This window comes from Saccopteryx bilineata, chromosome 2 (genome assembly GCF_036850765.1).
Source record: "Saccopteryx bilineata isolate mSacBil1 chromosome 2, mSacBil1_pri_phased_curated, whole genome shotgun sequence".
Classification (NCBI taxonomy): Eukaryota; Metazoa; Chordata; class Mammalia; order Chiroptera; family Emballonuridae; genus Saccopteryx; species Saccopteryx bilineata.
The window spans coordinates 251422179-251443125 of NC_089491.1; the positions used below are offsets into that span (position 1 = coordinate 251422179).

The window sequence follows — 20947 nt, forward strand, 5'->3', positions numbered from 1 at the left end:
GTCTAAAGGAGATGAAAAAGACAATAACAGACTGAGAGAAAATACTTGCAAAGTAAATATCAAATGAAAAATTATTCTTAGAGTGTAAAGGAACTCTCAAAACTAAAGAATGAAAAGATAAACTACTACAATCCATTGAGAAAATGGGTGGGGACAGAAACAGGTACGTCATGGCAGAGGGCAGAGCAGTTACAACAAGAACATGGAATGTCTTTCAGAATTACCCATCAGGGAAATGCCAATTAAAATACTGAGGAGATATCACCACACACTTGTCAGAAAGGCTAAAAAAGAAAAAAGAGTTGAGCCTGACCGGTGGTGGCGCAGTGGAGAGAGTGTTGACTTAGGACACTGAGGTCCCAGGTTAGAAACCTCAGGGTCACAGAATTAAGTGCAGGCTCACCGGCTTGTCACATGGTCGCCGGCTTCAGCGTGGGCTCATCAACATGTTTTATCCTCTAATCACCTGGCCACGGCCTCATCAGAAAAGTGGAAGGAGAGTAGATGCAGAAATATAAGGAGTTTCATGTTTGGGACATTTGCCATGGGCTGCAGTTCCTGGAAACATGGAACTTCACATGCACATGCCCAAATGTGCATGCCCACACAAGACACACACGCACACAATGTGCACACATTCCCAACACGCACACACATGCATGTATGCATGCACACCTGTGCACTGCCCTTTGCACAAGTCACAGAGGCCATTCTCCCAGCACCTGTCCAGCTCACCCGGATTTGGGCACAGGGACAAGGTCCTCGTTATGCATCCTGGGATGTCCCAGGAGAACACAGCAGAGCCACTTCCTCTTTATTCCTTCCCTGATGCCTGTCACCTCAACCCTGTTGTCTCATATGAGCCAACCCTGTGTGTGACTCCTGGTCCTGAGAGGGGCATGTGGTTCTGCAGACACTGCAAACTGAGCTGCGCACGATGACATGAGTGTGTGTCCTGACCCATCTACAGTGTGCGGCATTGGGACCTGGGGCCAGGTGAGGACAGACAGGCTCAGAACTGACCGGTGTTCCTGAGGGGAAGGGAGGCCGTGGCAGAGAAGGCAGGGACAGCTCACACTGGCTCAGTACAGAGAGGAACAAAGGGGAATTCTTAGATGGCAGCAGAACCGACTTTGGTCAGAAGCTAGTTCTCCCTCCACTGAGGCAAAGCTCTTTCTGACTCAACAACCTGGTGACTTAATTAGGAGCTTTCCTTTTGTCCGGGCATGAGGACATGTCGATGCTGGGGGGTGTTCCTTCTTATATCTTGGCTGGCTCCGTCCTCCGTCTCAGGCATTTCCGCCACAAGTGCCGGTCAGTCCCCGGGACCCAGTGCAGACCTGCAGAGATCTCTGTGCAGCTCTCTCTTCTCTGTGCTCCAACTTCCAGACTCTCATTTCCTCCTCGGTCCTGGAGGCACTGTGACCAGGAATCTCATTCAGGGGTTTCAGGGATCTCTATGGAAGGAAGTAGCAGACAAGACTTGGTAACTGCAAAGTGGTGACAGTGAGGACTCAGGGGGAGGCTGCCAGATCCTTCTGAACGAGCAGGGCCATGGGAACTTGGCACTAAGCCGTCACTGGCCTGACTCACCCTCAGGGGAAGGCAATGACCAGAGGGAGGCGGGTCTCTGCCACAGTGGACCTTCCCGTGAGGGCACAGCCTCACCAGCCAGGGGCTCCCAGCTGTGCTGGCCAGTGTGTCAACACTAGTTTGCTCCATTCAGGGTCCCAGGCTGCCCTGGAGTCTGGGGCTCTAGGAGCTCAACTGAGCTGGGAGGTTTGGGGATTAATCCAGAACGTTTTCCCATGAGTGGACTTGTCATTGTTATGTAGAATTCAAGGACTATTACTCTGGACACAGGGTTCCATCAGTCTGTCTGTTTACTCAGGTCCTCTTCCCAGAGATCACACTGGGGCATACACACAGCAGGACAGCCTGGTGCTGCCCGTCCAGCACCCCCTTCTGCCCCACCCTCTGCAGGGCTGCCTGAGGCTGGGAGGAAGGGCAGTTGGAGTCATCAGAAATGGGATCTTGGCCAAACCTGCTCAAGGCTGTGTCCACATTCCCCCTGGGGCTGGAGGAGAGTGTGACACAGAAGGAGGTTTTTGTCTCACTTCCCCGTCTGCCTGTGTCACTGTGAGCATCATCACTGCTGTCCCACACCTGACAGTAATAGTCGGCCTCGTCCTCAGCCTGGGCTCCGCTGATGGTCAGGGTGGCCGTGTTCCCCAAGTTAGAGCCTGAGAATCGGTCTGGGATCCCTGTGGGCCGGTTGCTATCACTATAGATGACCAGCACAGGGGCCTGGCCGGGCTTCTGCTGGTACCAGTAGACATATTTACTTCCAATGTTGTTTCCGCCACAGGTGATCGTGGCCGTCTGTCTTGGGTTCACCGACACTGAGGACGGCTGAGTCAGCTCATAGGAGGCCACAGAGCCTGCAAGAAAGAAAAAACAGGTGGGCTTTAGAGTGAAGGATCCTTTCCCAGGAGATCCCACCTTCCCACCCTGGAATGGGCTATAAAGATTCTCTGAGCCTCAGACTCAGCCCCACAGTGCCATGGGTCTGCCTGTTCTATGAAGTCTCTGAACATATAAAGACTTTCCCTCTGGCCCCTTTGTACTGACAGGTACGGCCCTTCAGGGTCCCACAGAGGCAGTGAGCACAGAGGATACAGACCCCAACCGGCCTGCTGTATCAGGGTCATGAACATCCTGCCCCCACTGGCAGCACCCTGCTGAGCTCAGACAGGCCTGTCCAGATCCCTGGGGCTGAAGGTAGTGTGAGCCTGGGCCCCGCACCTGTGCAGAGAGCAAGGAGGCCAAGGAGGAGAGGGGTCCAGGCCATGGTGGAGGTGCCCCGAGTCTGCTCCCTGAGGCCCAGGCTGGGCAGGTTCCTCCCAGGCCTCTCTTATCCCCTTGCTGGAGAGAGCTGCTGGTATGCAAATCAGCCAGGGCTCAGGGGCTGCCTGCGGAGCTCTGTGGTTTCTCTGCGGGCTCAGCCCCTGGTATGCTGGAAGGGGAAGGGTGAGTCTGCAGACGCCCCACTGCTCCCAGAACTATATGGTTTATCCTCTGGTGCCACAGTGTGGGGCTGATGTCTCCACCACAGACTATCTCAGGGCCACCCCCTGGGCTGGGCTGGCCACAGCAGAGCTCAGAGGTGATGTCTGTCTGCATGTTCTGAACTCATTACAGAATGGTAACTGCAGGGTGAGCATGTGAGCCTGAGGTCAGTGCAGTGTCCACCCAGTCACAGTCTGTGAGCATTAGGCCTGGATAAATTCCCACCATGCTAATGGCCCACGGAGATGTAGGAGTCATTGCACTGATGTAAGTTCCTGTACTTGGTGAGAGCTCTTGGAACAGGCCATAGATGCTCTGACTCAGTGTCCCCAGTGTGCACTAGTGCCAGGGACAGATGTAATGCTTGAAAAATGTTTGAGAGCTACAGAGTTTTAGCACAAAAGGTGTGGGCGATTGGAGAGGAGTGAGGTACCTGGAGCAATGCGAGAAAACAGGCAAATTCTACAAGAACCACAGCTGACAGACAGAGTCAGAATGTCACATCAATGTCAAAGTTAATACTGTAGAAAACCTACACTTTTCCTACAGGTGTGAGGTGGTGACTAATGATCCCCCTGCCTGTCAGGATTCCTCCTGCCCTGCCTCCCCCAGTCCCCAGGAGGCTTTGCAGGTGGTCTCACACACTTAGCTCTGAAATACACACTAGATTTCAAAGCAGTATAAAAATAATGTAAAATATATCAGTATTTTTTTATTTAATTCTCATTGAAATATTTTCATCTGATTGACTTAAAATAAATTAAGAAACCTAATTCCAATGGTTTCATATAATCTTTAAATGCAGATCCTGCATAATTAAAATGGTCTCTGTGGTTCATATTGGAAGGGCGGTACTTCAACGTCCCAATATCAGTTACTTGCTTTAGAAAAAGGGGAGAGAAGTTTCTGTCACTTTAAAGAAAAGCCAAGTCTTAGGTTTGAGAGCACAGTTAGGCCAAGGGGTGGAGGAGAAGACCAGGGACTCTGGGGCTAGAACCTTGGTTTGCTGCCGGGTCAGCCACTTTCTAGTTCTGCCCTCAGACATGTGACCATGTGCCTCAGCTTCCCCATCTGTAACATGGGGTGATGTTGAGAAGGCTTTTTCACGGAGTGCTTGTGAATAAACAATTTAATACATTTGAAATGCTGTGAGTGTATTGATGTGCTTTAAACACATATGAATGCTACCCCTCTTGTTCTCATTAAATTCTTAATCCTTATAATGCAAAAGCAAAGGCAGAGTGTAAGGAGGAAATTATAGAAACAGAGTTTGGGACTTTTGTCAATGCAAAATTTCTTGGCCACATCAAAATGCACAACTCATGTACACACATTCACACACACATACATACACACACACAACACATGGACACACACAGACCCACATAGATACTGCCCTTTGCAAAGGACCCAGGACGCACATGTAGCAGGCTGATGACATGCTCACTAGATCTACGGGGCCAAGGACAGGATCCTTGTTCACAGAGACATCACAGGCTGTCCCAGCAGAGCTGCCGCACAAGCGACTGCATCCTTGTAAAGATCTGTGGAGAGTGTCACCTCACCCTTCCTTCCATATGTCCATGAAACTCCTTTCTCCATTCAGATACTGAGCTGCCCTAGGAGCTTTGGGCTTCAGAAATTCAGCGTGGCTGGGGAATTCTAGGGGTTAATCCTGCTTATTTGGGTAAAGAAGGGACCAGGTGACCATCATAGAGAAATGCAGGGACAATGACCATGAGTGACTATCTCCTTCTGCCTGTACTTCCACCCAGGCCCTCTGTCCCCAGTACAAATACAGACCCTGCAACCTCAGTACGACCTGGTCCTGCTGGCCCTGAACCCTCTTGTGTGCACAGCTTCTTGAGCCTGAGAGGAGGGGCTACCTGGGTTCTGAGATCTGGGGACCTGGACCAAACGTGCTCATGGCTCGGTTTACAGTCCACCTGGGACTGGAGGAGAGTGCGACATAGATAGAGCAGGGTTTTTTTGACTCAGTTTCTTATCTGCCTGTGTCACTGTGAGTATTACAACTGTCTCATGTCTGGCAGTAATACTCAGCCTCGTCCTCAGACTGGAGGCTGGAGATGGTTATGTAGCAGTGAGCCCCAGAGCTGGAGCCCGAGAAGTGATCAGGGATCCTGTCCCCCTTGCTCTGGTCTCCACTACTGCTGAGGTACATCACGTAACAAAGGGTGTTCCCTGGTCTCTGCTGATGCCATGCAATGCTGTAGTAGCTTTGCTCACTGCTCAGGGTGCAGGTGAGCTTGACCGAGCCTCCCAGGGAGGCAGAGGCAGATGGGGGCTGGGTCAGCACAGGCAGAGCACAGAGACCTGGAAACACAAAATACAGAAATAATGCCCAGTGCACCCAGACTGCAAGGTGACACTCAGGACTAAGCTTGCAGGGACTTATTGGGGGGTAGGACCCCTGAGTTCTGTAGGAAGCTCTGACCTGTGGAGAAAATGAGGGGCAGGAGGTAGAAGGAAAGGCAGTCCATGGTGAGGAGGGGTTTCCAGGAGCTCTGCCCTGAGGCTGCCCAGCTAGCACTGGGCTCCCCAAGCTCCTGTCTTATCCTCTCTTCTTGCAGTTCAAGGGGGTGGAGCAAGAATGCAAATCTGTTCTCTGTTCCATAACATGTCTGTGGCTTCCCCAAACTATGGCCCAGGGGCCACATGCGGCCCCCTGAGGCCATTTATCCGGCCCCCCACCACACTTCCAGAAGGGGCACCTCTTTCATTGGTGGTCAGTGAGAGGAGCACTGTATATGGCGGCCCTCCAATGGTCTCAGGGACAGTGAACTGGTCCCCTGTGTAAAAAGTTTGGGGACCCCTGGAAGCTCTTGTCTGAGCTTTGATTTTAACAGCCACATGCTGGTAGTTTCCTGATTTCAGAAGTAGGGCCAGGTGAGGGATACAGAGTAGAAAGCCGACTTAGCTCAATAAAAGTGTATTCAAAGGAAATTCTCAAACTAGTAACCACAGTGGCCCCTGGAGTCCCCAGGATGAATGTGTGACTTGACATGAGTAGCCCTGAACAGATGCTATACTTTGGTGAGTTTTACCTGCAGCCGTCACCGACATCATAATTACCCGTTGTCATCACTCTGCTGATGGCTGAGCCTCTTCTCCTGTCTGAGGAGGATGGAGCTGTCATTGTGAGGGTAATGATTTTCTCAATGTCCCCTAGACAGTGATGATGAATCATGTTTCCAATCCAGAAGAGGGACCTCAGAGCCTGAGGATTAGTCCCCTCCTTGCTCTGCCACTGTCAATGTCCTCCTGCTCCTCTGTTCGTGGCCTCCTGAGTCTTTACTGTCACAACCTTGTCCTCTGTAACCAGATGCTCTGTCCTTCCTGAGTTTGTTCTAAGGAGAACTCAGATCGTCATGAAGCTGGAATCTGTGTTTCCCAGTGACACAGAACTGTCTGTGCACAGAGGAGGGTACAGTCCCTCTGATCCCTCCCTGGCTGACAACACAGGATCACGTGTCAGCAGGACACTGGGAATCGGGTTACTAGTGAGAGTCCTTGTGACAGATGAGAGTTCTTTTTCTAACATGCTCAAGGCCACTGAGCTTGTACAACTGTCAGTACTGGAAAGGAAACCTTTTAATGTTATGAAACATCACTGACATGTATCATGTCATATCCTGGACAAATAAGTTTGTTTCAATTCCATGCTGCCGAGGATGCAATGAAATAGATTCACTCACAAAAGGCTGGAGACGCTGTTCATAGACATGCTGTGTGAGGCGCTGTGGTGATCCTCGTGCACAGACAGAAGGACTCTGGGACTTGCTCCTCAGAGTTTGGTCTAAAGAGATATTTGCAATATGACAAGGGCCACCTGTCTCAGACAAGCCCACTAGTGTTCCCCGCTGAGGGGGTGACACCAGCTCCCCTCTGCCCTTCCCACCTGATGCTTCCACTCCTCACTCACCCCTCAGGGTCTCCCCACGGGGCCCTGCTGGCCGCTCCTGCAGGCCGGGTCTCACACCTGAGCTGTGGGTCTCATCCCAACATGGGAGGTCACTTGTTGGTGCCATCCTGGGAGTACTGACCTTCATAAACAGGATCTGTGCTTGTGAATTAGGTAAATATATCCCTTTTTGGAGAATAGCAAGTCATACAACTGTAATTAAATATTCCTTTTTATTCATCTTCCTTCTAGGTCCCCATAGCAAATATAACTTTATGACATGTGTGAAGTTTATGGAGTAGTCTTCCCACTTAGAGCAATACTTCAAGCAATATGTATTTAAAAATTAAAAAGGAATATTTTCATCAACACTGTCCAAAGAGAAAATGTGTTTGATAGTTCAGATTCATCTTTGAAATTGTGGTTTATTGAATATTACATGTTTTGAGACTGGAACAAATGTGGACGCATGTTATAAACATTCCCTCCATCTGGTGTCCTTAACCTACTTGTTTTGTGTGAAAAGAGGAGCAGCTTTTTCTCCCTAGTGAGGCCTCTGGGTCAGTGGACCCTCTATCGCCCCCTGGTGTCTGGGAGTACATACTGCAGGGACATTTACCCCAAGGACACCACATTCATCTAACCTGCTGTGTGCAATATGATGACAAGTTACCCACAGCTGTTCGCATGAAATGTGGGTTGTCTTAGTAGACAAATGAATTAGTTCTGAAATACACACTAGATTTTAAAACAGTATAAGGATAATGTAAAATATATCAGTATTTTTATATTTTATACTCATTGAAATTCTATTTTCAACTAATTGACTTAAAATACTGTATATTAAAACTAATGTATGAAGTATGAAAATTAATTCTAATGGTTTCATCTAATCTTTTAAATGTGGATCCTGCAAAATGTGAAATTATCTATGTTGTTCATATTGGATAAAGCTGCACTTTAAATCCCTAATATCATTCTCTTCCTTTAGAAAAAGGGAGAGAACTCTCTGGCACCTTAAGGAAAAGTCAAGTCTTAGCTTTGAGAGCACAGTTAGAGGCCACGGGATGAAGGCAAAGACCGGGGACTCTGGGGCTAGAACCTTGGTTTGCTGCTGGGTCAGCCACTTTCTAGCTCTGCCCTCAGACATGTTACCATGTGCCTCAGCTTCCCCATCTGTAAAAGGGGTGATGTTGAGAAGGCTTGTTCATGGAGAGCTTGTGACTAAACTATTTAATACATTTGAAGTGCTGTGAATGGTATTGATATGCTTTAAACACATATGAATGCTACCCTTCCTGTTCTTATTAAATCCTTTATGTTTATACTCCATATAATATGAAGGCAGAGGCAGAATGTATGGAGGAAATTATAGAAACAGAGTTGAAACATTTGTCAATGCAAAATCTTTTGGCCACACCGAAATGCACAACTCATTTATACACACTCACACACACACACAGACAACACATGGACACACACACAGACCACATATATACTGATCTTCGCAAAGGACCCAGGAGGCACATCCAGCAGGCTGATGACATGTTCACTAGATCTACGGGGCCAAGGACAGGATCCTTGTTCACAGAGACATCACAGGCTGTCCCAGCAGAGCCGCAGCACAAGCTACTGCATCCTTGTCAAGATCTGTGCAGTGTGTCACCTCACCCCGTTCACACAACACTCAGCTTCACATGAGACTCCTGGTTCTGGGAGGGCTACTTGGTTTTTCAGAAACTGCAACTTAATCTGCACAACATTGTTGCCCACTTACTTTCCAAGTAAGCTGCCCACTTACTTGTCACCCTTGCTGAGGCAGGACTTTGGGACCTTGTCCCCAGGCAGTCTTACACTGACCTCCCTGAGAAGGACCTGAAATCAGAGGCCACTTCCTGAACCACCAGCACTTCCCAGTGAGGGCACCAGGGAGAGCTGCCAGGGTCCCTGCAGTGGTGGTCGGTGGGGAGCTCAGAGGAAGACCGAGGGGGACATTACAGTATACGACACTCCTTTTGTCCATTCAAATACTGAGCTGCCCTATGAGATTTTGGCTTCACAAATTCAGCATGGCTGGGGTATGCTGAGCTCTAATCCTGGTCATTTGGGTTAAGAAGTGACTAGGTGACCATCAAAGAGAAATGCAGGGACAATGACCATGAGTGGTCATTTCCTTCTGCCTGTACTTCCACCCAGGGCTTCTGTCCCCAATTCACATACAGGCCCTGCAACATCAGGGTGGCCTGGTCCTGCCAGCCCTGAACCCACTCCTGCCACACTGTCTGCACAGCTTCCTGAGGCTGGGAGTAGGGGGCACCCTGGGTCCTGAGGTCTGGGGACCTGGACCAAACCAGCTAATAATGGCTTTGTCTACTGTCCACTTGGACTGGAGGAGAGTGCACATAGATGGAGAGGGGGTTTTTGTCTCACTTCCCCATCTGCCTGTGTCACTGTGATTATAACCAGTGTCCCATGTCTGGCAGTAATAGTCAGCCTCGTCCTCAGACTGGAGGTTGGAGATGGTTAAGTAGCGGTGAGCCCCAGAGCTGGAGCCCGAGAATCACATACCCTGGGGCCTTCCCGGGTCTCTGCTGATGAGATGAACAGCCATAGTTGCTGTGCTCACTGCTCAGGGTGCAGGTGAGCTTGACCGAGCCTCCCAGGGAGGCAGAGGCAGATGGGGCTGGGTCAGCACAGGCAGAGCACAGAGACCTGGAAACACAAAATACAAGAATAATGCCCAGTGCACCCAGACTGCACAGTGCCCCTAGGACTGTGCTTGCAGGGATGTATTGGGGGGCAAGACCCCTGAGTTCTGGAGGACGCTCTGACCTGTGGAGAAAACGAGGGGCAGGAAGTAGAAGGGAAGGCAGTCCATGGTGAGGAGGGGTTTCCAGGAGCTCTGCCCTGAGGCTGCTCAGCTGGCACTGGCCTCCCCAAGCTCAGGTCTTATCTTCTCTTCTTGCAGCTCCAGGGGAGGGAGCATGAATGCAAATCTGTTCTCTGTTACTTAAATTGTCTCTGTGAGCTCTTGTCTAAGCCGTGAATTTAACAGCCACATGCTGGTAGTTTCCTGATGTCAGAAGTAGGGCCAAGAGTGTGATACAAGTGTCTTTAAAGGAAATCTTCAAACCTGTAACCACAATGCCTCCTGGAGTCCCCACGATGAATGTGTGACCTGACATGAGTAGCCCCCTTAATAAATGACACACTTTGGTGAGTTTTACCTGCAGCTGTCACTGACATCGTGATAACCTATCGTCATCACTCTGCTGATGGCTGAGCCTCTTCTTCTGTCTAATGAGGAGGGAGCTGTCATTGTGAGGGTAATAATTTTCTCAATGTCCCTCAGACAGTGATGATGAATCACATATCCAATCCAGAAGAGGGACCTCAGAGCCTGAGGATTAGTTCCGTCCCTGCTCTGCCCCTGTCTATGTCCTCCTCCTCCCCCGTCCCTGGCCTCCTGAGTCTTTCTTATCACAACCCTTTCCTCTTTATCCAGGTGCTCTGTCCTGAGACTGTTCTGAAGAGAACGCAGATTGTCCTGGTGCTGGAATCTGTGTTTCCCAGTGACACAGAACTGTCTGTGCACAGAGGAGGGGACAGTCCCTCTGCTCCCTCCCTGGCTGACAACACAGGATCACGTGTCAGCGGGACACTGGGAATCGGGTTACTGGTGAGAGTCTTTGTGACAGATCAGGATTCTTTTCCTAACATGGTCAAGGCCACTGAGTTTGTGTGACTGTCAGTATTAGAAAATAAACATTTTAATGTTATGAAATATCATTGACAAGAAAGCATGTATCACATTATATCCTGAACAAATGTGTTTGTTTCAATTTTGTGCTGCTGAGGACACAAAGAAACAGATTCACTCATAAGAGTCTGGAGACGCTGTCCATAGACATGATGTGTGAGGCGCTGTGGTGATCCACGTGCAGAGATAGAAGGACCTTGGGACTAACTCCCCAGAGTTTGGCCCAAAGAGATATTTCTAATAGGACAAGGGCCACCTGCCTCAGGCACGCCCACTAGTGTTCTCCCCTGAAGGGGTGACACCAGCTCCTCTCTGCCTTTCCCACCTGCTGCTTCCACTCCGCACTCACCCCTCAGGGTCTCCCCACGGGGCCCTGCTGGCCGCTCTTGCAGGCCGGGTCTCACACCTGAGCTGTGGGTCTCATCCCAACATGGGAGGTCACTTGTTGGTGCCATCCTGGGAGAACTGACCTTCATAAACAGGATCTGTGCCTGTGAATTAGGCAAATATATTTCTTTGTGGAGAATAGCAAGTCATCCACTTCAAAGAAATATTTCTTATTGTCTTTCTTCCATCTGTCTCTCTGCAGAGAGCATAACTCTGTCGCTTGTTATTATGTTTCAGGATATGATCTCCTCCTGAAATCATTCAACCATAATAAAAAATGTGTTTGGTGGCTCAGAACCATTTTTAAAATCATAATTGTATTTAATGTATGGACTTTTGAGAATGGAAGTCATTTGGACACATGATATAAAAATTCCCTCATTCTGCCCTTCATATTCCTGGTTTCTCTCCTAAGTGGAGTAACAATTCCTCCCTAGAGAGTTCAGAGTCACGGGACCCTATCGCCCCCTGATGGCTATAATCATATACAGCAAGTGCAAGGACATCTCCCACCACCTCTACCCCCAAGGCATGTCATCCATCTGACCTGCTCTGCCCAGTATGGAGCCCATAAGCCACATGCAGCTGTTGAGAATCAAATATAGGTCATCCAATAAGATATGTGCTGTAGTTCTGAGATATCTACCAGATTTTAAGATTTATTATTAAATAATGTTAAATAGATCAATATATTTTATTTAATTCATATTGAAAGGATACTTTCCACTAATCAATTTACAAGAAATATTATTAAACTGAATTCCACAAATTTCTTTTTATATTATAGATGTGGCAGCAGAAAAATTACACCTGTGTTTCACATTTTATGTCTGTTAAACAGGCTGCATTGCAAAACCACAGTATCTGCCACTTGCTTTTGATAAAAGAGAGAGAACTTTCTGGCAGCTTAGAAGGAAACCAAGCCTCAGTTTTGATAGCAGAATGAGAGCCCACAGGGTGGAGGTGAAGACCAGGGACTGTGGGGTCAGAGACCTCCGTTTGCTTTTGGGTGGGCCTCTCTCTCGTTCTGACCTCAGACAGGGTGCTCATCCCTCCGCGCCTCAGCTTCCCTGTCTGTAAGTCGGTGATGAGGAGAATGCTTGTCTCGTAGAGTATTTGTGACTAAGCAGTTGAAAAAATATAAAGCTCCGTGAACAATGCTGATATGTATTAAGCATGGATGGGTGTTAAAAATTTCTTTTTCTATTAATATTCTTAAGTCTCATTCATATTCTTTTTGTTTTTTTTTTTTAGGTGAGAGGTGGGGAGGCAGAGACAGAGTTCTGAATGTGCCCAGAACAGGATCCACCTGGCAAGCCCCCTTCTGGGTGGGGCTCTGACAATCTGGGGCCGCTGTTTCATTGCTAGGCAACTGAGGTATTTTAGCGCCTGAGGAGAGGCCCGGAAGCCATCCTCAGTGTCTGGGGCCAACTTGCTCCTATTGAGCCATGATTTCAGGAGGGAAGGAGAAGAGAAAGAAAGAGAGAAAGGGATGGGTAAGGGTAGAGAAGAAGATGATCGCTTCTCCTGTGTGGCCTGAGCAGGAATCGAACCAGGGACTTCTACACACTGAGCTGAAGCTCTACTGGCTCTACTGTTCAGGGCCTCCATTTTATTTTTTGTTTGTTTTTAATTTCCATTGCTTTGAGAGAGAGGGAGAGAGAGGGGGGGAGAGAGAGAGAGAGAGAGAGAGAGATCAATTCGTCATTCCACTTAGTTGTTCCGTTAGGTTGTATACTCATTGATTGGTGCTTATATGTGTCCTACTGGTGTAAATATTCAAAGTCTTCACTTTGCTGGACCCTGTGCACAATCTCCCCCAACAGACTGAGTCTAACTGAGTCAAAGTTATAAATGAGACATGACGTGTGCTGAGAGATTCAAAGAAGAAATACAGGGTCTCATGAGAATATTCAGCAGAAGCACCTCACTCAATCTTCATGTCATGGACGGTCTCCCTGAGGATGGGATTTTATACAGGACCTTAGAGGGTAATGTGGGGTTAGCCAGGTGGGACTGGTACCCTACAGAGGATGAGGGGAGGGAGCTGAGAGCAACCACCTGTGCAGAAGGGGATTCCTGAGCAGCTGGGGGCATCTTTGATGCTGGACCACAGCTCTACTGGGCTCCAAGGAGGCTGTTTGCAGATGAATCCTGACCTGCAGTCTCAGGAGCCTCCTTCCCAAGATCTGACCCCTCAGGTCACAGGGCAGTCAGGACAATGTCACCTGTCCCCGATTACCTTCCCTGGTAATGGGAAGGGAGGACAGACCTGAAAAGCTGGACAGAGAGGTCCTGTCTCAGGTCATGGTGAAAACAGAAGTAGAGACAGGATCTCAAGGTGACACCTGCTGTGTTCACACCTGGACTCTGCACATCAGGACTCACTTATACCTGCCTCTCCGGGGCTGTCACGTGGGGGTCTGAGCACACAGACCACAGGAAGGGACAGAATTTGTTCCCAAGCATCCTCATGAGCTGATGTTCATCAGAAAGACACACTTTTCCAGGTGGTGGGAAGGAGGAGGCAATCTCGCTTCTCTGCCTTGGACTAGAGGGGCTCCCATGTCAGGAGAACTGAGCACACACCAGGGGACAGGAGGAGAGTGGTCAGCCCAGGATGGTTTGTTTACACTCCTCATCACTAAGACATTGTAGCAAAGAGCCCCCTCCCCACCCTGCATTGGAAAGTCAAAAATAACCAGCCTATGGGTGCACTGAGCACAGAGGGCCGCCCAGAGAGGCCGTGTTGCCCCCTGGTGTCTGTGGAGTTAGATTCTTGACCTTCCCCTCAGCCATGGTAGCCTGTGGGCAGGCGCTGTTGGCATCAGGAGGCACAATTACAACCCTCAGTGTGGCTTCTGCTCCAGCACAGAATATGATCACCTCTGTCCTGGGGACCCAGGTGCCTAGGGAGGTAAGTGAGACAGAGGACCCCCGACTCAGATGGGAGGGAGAGATGTGGGCAGGGGTGGGTGTGTGGTCATGATCATAAGAAGCCTGAGTGGGAGGGACAGTGGGTTCCCTGTGCTACATAGACGGTGCCTTCCTGTGGTGACACTCCCCTGAGCTGTTAGTAACAGTGAGCAGGAGAGAAGGCACTTCTAGGTGGGTCTTTGTAGGACCAGCAGACCTGGATCTCCTGGGAGCCATAAGACATGTGGATTCTTGGGCCCACCCTGCCTTGTTGCAGCTGCCTTTGCATCTTAGGAGAATCCAGAAGATTTGGGGTTCACTGACGATCCAGATGATCTGGTTTAGGTCAGTATGGAAACTCTCCCTTCCTCCGGCTGTGTCCCCAACACTTTCCTAGGCCTCCTGGGTCTTGGTGCTGAAATGTCCTGCGCTTGTCAGACTGAGCCTGGTTCAGGTGCTATTTCCTGCAATGACGAGGGAAAAGGGGTTTTACAGATGGACATCTTTTCAGCCACATGGGTGGTGTTTTACAACGTGAGATTCCTTTCCCATTTAGTCTTTATTATTTTGTGTTTCAATTTGAATAGTTGTTATTGTTATGAAAGCAAGTGTTGTCGTCTTTTCTTTGGTAACATCTCCTCTGGTTTCCCGTCTTCTCCAGAGTAGTTTAAACCCAAATATTATAGCTTTTATATCTAGATGTTCAATTCGGACATTTTTGTCCCTGTGTGACACCATGTTAAATCATTCCTCTACCTTTATGGATCAATGAAATACAACTAAAGTAATTGTTTTTGTATCCTTATCTAAAAATGATATAATCTGGGCAATTCCAGGACCATTTTGGGAAAACATAGTTTTTATGTTTGTAATAGTTCACGTTTTTCTGATTCTATTCAGGATATTTTTGATAGCATAACAGGCCATGTGACACTCTTGGCCTTGCATACGAAATACTTGTCCTTCTCATTATGTTCTGATTTTCACTTTGGGATCCAGTAAATTAATTGGACACAGTTCAGTCTTTTCCCAACAAGCTGTTACTGCCCTTCTCAGAGGGCAGCAGAGAGGACTGTGTTGGGAGCTAGGTCTCCCCCCATTGAGGTAAAGCTCTTCTGACTCCTCAACCTGGTGTCTTAATTGGGACCTTACCCTCCACCCGGCAAGAGCACATGTGACTGTGTGTTGACTCTGAGAGATTGTCCCTCTTGTGTCTTAGCTGGCTCTGTCCTCAGCCTCAGGCGTCTCCCCCACACGAGCCCCTCAGTCCCCGGGACCCTGTGCAGACCTGCAGAGATCTCTGTGCAGCTCTCTCCTCTCCGCGCTCCACCCTCCAGACTCTCATTTCCTCCTCGGGCCCTGGAGGCTGTGACCAGGAATCTCATTCAGGGGTTTCAGGTGATCTCTATGGAAGGAAGTAGCAGACAAGACTTGGTAACTGCAAAGTGCTGACCATGAGGACTCAGAGGGAGGCTGCCAGGTCCTTCTGAATGAGGCAGGGCTGTGGAAACTTGGCATCAGACTGTCACTGGCCTGACTCACCCTCAGGGGAAGGCGATGACCTGAGGGAGGCGGGTCTCTGTCACAGTGGACCTTCCCAGTGAGGGCACAGCCTCACCAGCCAGGGACTCCCAGCTGTGCTGGCGGGTGTGTCAACACTAGTTTGCTTCATTCATGGTCCCAGGTTGCCCTGGAGTCCGGGGCTTTAGGAGCTCAGCTGAGCTGAAATGTTCTCATATTAATCCAGAACATTTTGTTAAACAGAGGCCTCGTCATTTTTATGTAGATTTCAAGGACTCTTACTCTGACACAGGTTTTTGTCAGTCTGTCTGTTTACTCAGGACTTCTTCCCAGAAATCACACCACGTCACAGATAGCAGCACAGCCTGGTGCTACTAGCCCTGATCCCACTCCTGTCCCACCCTCAGCAGGGTGGCATGAGGATGGAAGGAGGGGTAGCTTGGGGACCTCAGGAATGGGATCTGAGCCCAATCAACTCATGGCTGTGTCCACAGGCCTCTTGGGGGTCACGGAGTGTGTGACACAGATGGAGGTTTTTGTCTCACTTCCCCGTCTGCCTGTGTCACTGTGAGCATCATTACTGCTGTCCCACACAGCACAGTAATAGTCGGCCTTGTCCTCATCCTGGGCCCTGCTGATGGTCAGGGTGGCCGTGTTCCCCGAGTAGGAGCCTGAGAATCGTCCAAAATCCCTGAAGGCCAGCTGCTACCATAGATGACCATCACAGGGGCCTGGCTGGGCTTCTGCTGGAACAAGTGAGCAATTTAACTTCCAATATTGTTTCCCACACAGGTGATCGTGGCCGTCTGTCCAGGGGCCATGACACTGAGGATGGCTTAGTCAGCTCATAGGAGGCCACAGAGCCTGCAAGAGAGAAAGGACAGGTGGGCCTTAGAATGAAGGATTCCTTCCCAGGAGACCCCATCTGCCCACCCTGGAGAAGGCTACAAGAATTCTCTGGGCCTCAGTCTCAGCCCCACAGTGCTGGGTCTGCCTGTTCCATGAAGCCTGTGAACATATGAGGACCTCCCCTCTGGCCCTTTGTACTGACAGGTCCAACCCTTTAGGGTCCCACAGAGTGAGTGAGCACAGTGTGCACAGCCCCACCAACCATCATCTGTGAGCACCCTGTCCCCACCAGCTGTGCCCTGCTGAGCTCAGAGTCAGACCCAGGCTTGTCCAGATCCCTGGGGCTGAAGATAGTGTGAGCCTGGGCCCCGCACCTGTGCAGAGAGCGAGGAGGCCGAGGAGGAGAGGGGTCCAGGCCATGGTGGAGGTGCCCCGAGTCTGCTCCCTGAGACCAAGGCTGGGCAGGTTCCTCCCAGGCCTCTCTTATCCCCTTGCTGGAGAGAGCTGCTGGTATGCAAATCAGCCAGGGCTCAGGGGCTGCCTGAGGAGCTCTGTGGTTTCTGAGAACCCTCAGCCCCTGGGACACAGGGAGGGGTGGGGTGAGTCCTGGAGACCCTCACCCTGCACCCAGCACTTTCTGGTTCATCCTCTGGTGCCACAGTGTGGGGTTGACATCTCCACCCCAGGCTGTCTCATGGCCTCCCCACCCTGGACCAGCCAGCAACAGCAGAACCCAGAGTTGAAGTCTGTCTGCATGTTCTGAACTCATTACAGAATGGTAACTGCAGGGTGAGCATGTGAGCCTGAGGTCAGTGCAGTGTCCACCCAGTCACAGTCTGTGAGCATCAGGCCTGAATAAATTCCCACCATGCTAATGGCCCACGGAGATTTAGGAGTCATTGCACTGATGTAAGTTCCTGTACTTGGTGAGAGCTCTGGAACAGGCCATAGATGCTCTGACTCAGTGTCCCCAGTGTGCACTAGTGCCAGGGACAAATGTAATGCTTGAAAAATGTTTGAGAGTTACAAAATTTTAGCACAAAAGAGGTGGGCTGGAGAGGAATGAAGTTCCTGGAATAATGCAGGAAAGGAGGCGAATTCTTCAAGAACCACACCTGACAGAGTCAGAATGTCACATCAGTGTTAAAGGTGATACTGTATAAAACCTGCACTTTTCGTACAGTTATGAGGTGGTGGCTAATAATCCTGCTTCATGTCAGAATTTCTATTGCCCAGGCCCACGCAGTCTCCAGGAGGCTTTGCCAGGTGGTCTTTGCTGCCCCATCTTGGCCACTCCATGCAGGCTGCTGGAGGTGCAGATGTGTCCTCTGTCCAGGTGTAGATTCTGAATGTACTGCTCTGGTGGTAACTCCCTGAATCAGGTACTACAGGTCTCCGTGGAGGAAGTGCTGTTCTGTACATGACCATGCCTGTCTCAAGACCAGGCACCATAGTTTCAGATGACCCCTGAAAATATGAACAGGTTCATTTGGAGGAGTGGTGGGCCCACCTGAAGCATCTGTGCACATACCTCGAGGTGGTAGGTTCTTGGACTTGGCAGGGGGGACATAGGACCCAAGGACTGTCTTCACTGGTGCCCACTGCTGCAGGTGCAGGATCAACACAGGACAGTGGACGACACTGCTCCAAATGCTGAGACAGGAGAACTCTCACCCAACAAACATCGGTTCAGACCCACTCGGTCTGGCAGACATTCCATCCTGGGAGATCAGTGTGAGCTAGACACCGCCCTTGTCTCAGATCTCTATTGTGTAGATCAGAGCAGAGAGGACACACACTTGTATTGGTGACACTTCAGATAGTCCATCCCAACATCTTTCTCTGTCTGTCTTCTGTATTGATTTAACAGCTAGATGGTTGCTCTCATTAGGCCTCTCTTGGTTATTATTGACCTAGTTTCCCAGCATTGGTCCATGGTGTGTCAGTCACCTGGACTTCTTTCTGAGGAAATTTCGCTGTGGTGAAGGTAAAAAACAGACTATATTTATGTCGCACCTTCCCTCTTGAGCCTGGCTGTGATAGCTGGAGCCGCAGCAGCCATCCTGAGGTCTTTCTGCGACATGAATGAAAGTAAAGCCTCCATAGTGGGGATTGTAGGACAGGAAGTGAGACAAAGTTGGACTCTTGGAATTGCTGAGTATCTAGACAGAGAAAGACCATCAGATTCCAGTCTTATTGTTGAAGGTGAAAAAGAGTCCTGTCTATTCATCCACTGATGGCCATGTGTGTATTTTTCATTAAAATATCCTGACAAATGATGAAAATTATGAGCAAAAATCAACCCATCAATCAGTGAATATAATTATAGGAAATAATTTTGCAGCTGTTGGTGATTGGATGAAAAGTAACGGGCAGGCACTGTGTGGGGAGGGCTGGAGGGGACTCTCTGGATGTGACCCTGAGCTGCCATCAGGAGAAGAGGATAGAAGCGTCACAGGAAGTGAGTTTGGGGACAGCAGAGCCAGTGCCCTGTGGGGAGGGTCTGGCTTGTCTGAGGATGAAAGACAGTGAGCAGCTGAGGTGTTTATGGACAATAGCAGTCCGTCCCCATGTGATGTAAATCTACAATGTGAAGGGATGTGGTACCAGGATTTGACGTCACACTGAACACACACACCTGGGCCCGGAGTCAGAGGAACTGAAGGAGGGTCCAGGGAATGGTGGAGCCCTTTCCCCATGACCACCACCCTCTGTAATCGAGCAGAGCCAGCAGATGACCACGAGGACTGTCACATGCGGGAGCTGCTGCTCCCCTTTCGTTTGCACAGGAATTCACACAGGAATGTCTCTTGTGATTCAGGGAATTCTGACAACACATCACTCTGCTCCTTAATTATGAACTTGTGAGAAAATATCACATTGGACCTGAACTAGTTTTGATGGGGACACCTCTGGTTATCATAGCATTCTGTTATTCCTCTAAACCTCAGGTGACACTGTCATGTATTTGCTATAATATGTATTTTATACCACAGCATACATTGTTACTGTGTTTCATACTTAAACAGTCATATTTTTTCTAGACTTTATTGTGATGAAATGTTTCTCTATTTATCTGCATAGTTACCATATCAGACACCTTTCATTTCTTTGTGTCGATTCCCATGTCTCTGTCTGAGGGTGACATTGATGTTTCTGCAACTGAGAGACTGCAGGTGATCAATTCTCTAAGTTTTTGTGTCTGAGAAAGTTTTACTTTGCCTTCTAGTTGTAGAGCTGTTTTCACTGGGTAAGGACTTCATAGTGAACAGGGTTTGTTGTGATTTTACTTTAAGTATTTAAAGACATTGGTTCACAATGTGTTTTTCCATTTGTGTGGTTGTCACGGTGAGATCTGCTCTGATCACTCTGGTTCTTTCTGCAGAACGTGCCTCATCTCTCTGATGCTTATATGAGTTTCTGTTCAATACTGGTTTGAGGAATATGACTATGATTGTGTTGATATTTTGTTGTTGCTCCTGGAGTTTATTATGTTTCTCGGTCCATGGGATTCCAGGTTTCACTGAAATTACAAACTTTTTGGCCAATATTTTCTTAAATATTTTCAACCTGCCCCAAAACGTTTTGTTTTGTAAATTGCAGTTACATACATATGAGGCTCCTTCAAGTTGTCCTACGGCTCACTGATGCTTCTGCTAATTTTTTTCACTGTCTTATTTTGTCTTTGGTTTCCTCAGTTTTCTATAGTCTCTTCTATGGCATCAGTTCACTAACCCTTTCTGTTTCACTGATTAATATGCTGTTCGCTCATCGAGTTTAATTTTATCTTAGAAACTTTTTCATTTTGTGCAGTGGCTGGGGTGTTGCTCTTGTCCTCCTAGTCTGCAGCTACCATGTTCCATCACCCTCTACCTTCCTGAAGAAGTGGAGTATAATTTTTTTTGAATCTTTGCCTACAAATTCCATCATCAGTGAAATTTCATGGCCAGTACAATAGTTTAATTTTTTTCTTCTTATGGTTCATGATTTTCTGTTCTAATCAGGAAATTGTGATGTGATGCCACACTTGGTGAACAGTTATTTAGTGAACAGTACTTGTATTTTGATATATGCGTTTTGTCAGCTATTCTTGATTATTATAAATTCAGTGAAGTTAATAGAAACAGTTTCATCCTTTCTTGTGTGGGTCTTACACTTTCTCAGGTGGGACCAGAGCAGCGTGTAGTCTTGTGCTGATTTCCCAACCACTGAGGCAAAGCTCTCTGAGTGGTCACCCTGATGTCCTGATTAGGTACTTTCCTCTCTGACTGGGGGACAACAAGACTTCTGATCTAGGGTGTGAGCCTGCACAGGGCATCTAGTCTCCCATGTGGAACTTTTTTTGGTGTCAGGAAGCTTGATTTCACAATGTAGTGATCAGAACTCAAGAACACTTGCAGTTCTCTAAAAGCGACTGGGACATGGAGACTCGTGTGCAGCAGGGCTTTGGGGAGATCTCTCTGTAAGTAAACATGGAGACAGGACTGGGTGGCCTGTAATGTAGTGACAATCGGGGACTCAGC

General features: G+C 48.8%; 3 gene segments (V, D, J or C); all 3 read right to left on the reverse strand.

Annotated features, from left to right (window-relative positions):
* LOC136325527 (immunoglobulin lambda variable 4-3-like) overlaps positions 1-20947 on the reverse strand; it is a 735727-nt gene that overhangs the window by 552247 nt on the left and 162533 nt on the right.
* The window catches only part of LOC136325528 (Ig lambda-1 chain V regions MOPC 104E/RPC20/J558/S104-like), an 896106-nt gene that overhangs the window by 539688 nt on the left and 335471 nt on the right, over positions 1-20947 (reverse strand).
* On the reverse strand, positions 1888-16869 carry LOC136323957 (immunoglobulin lambda variable 3-9-like). The segment is given in 2 exon segments: positions 1888-2441; positions 16799-16869. Coding segments are annotated over 2 exon segments (600 nt in total).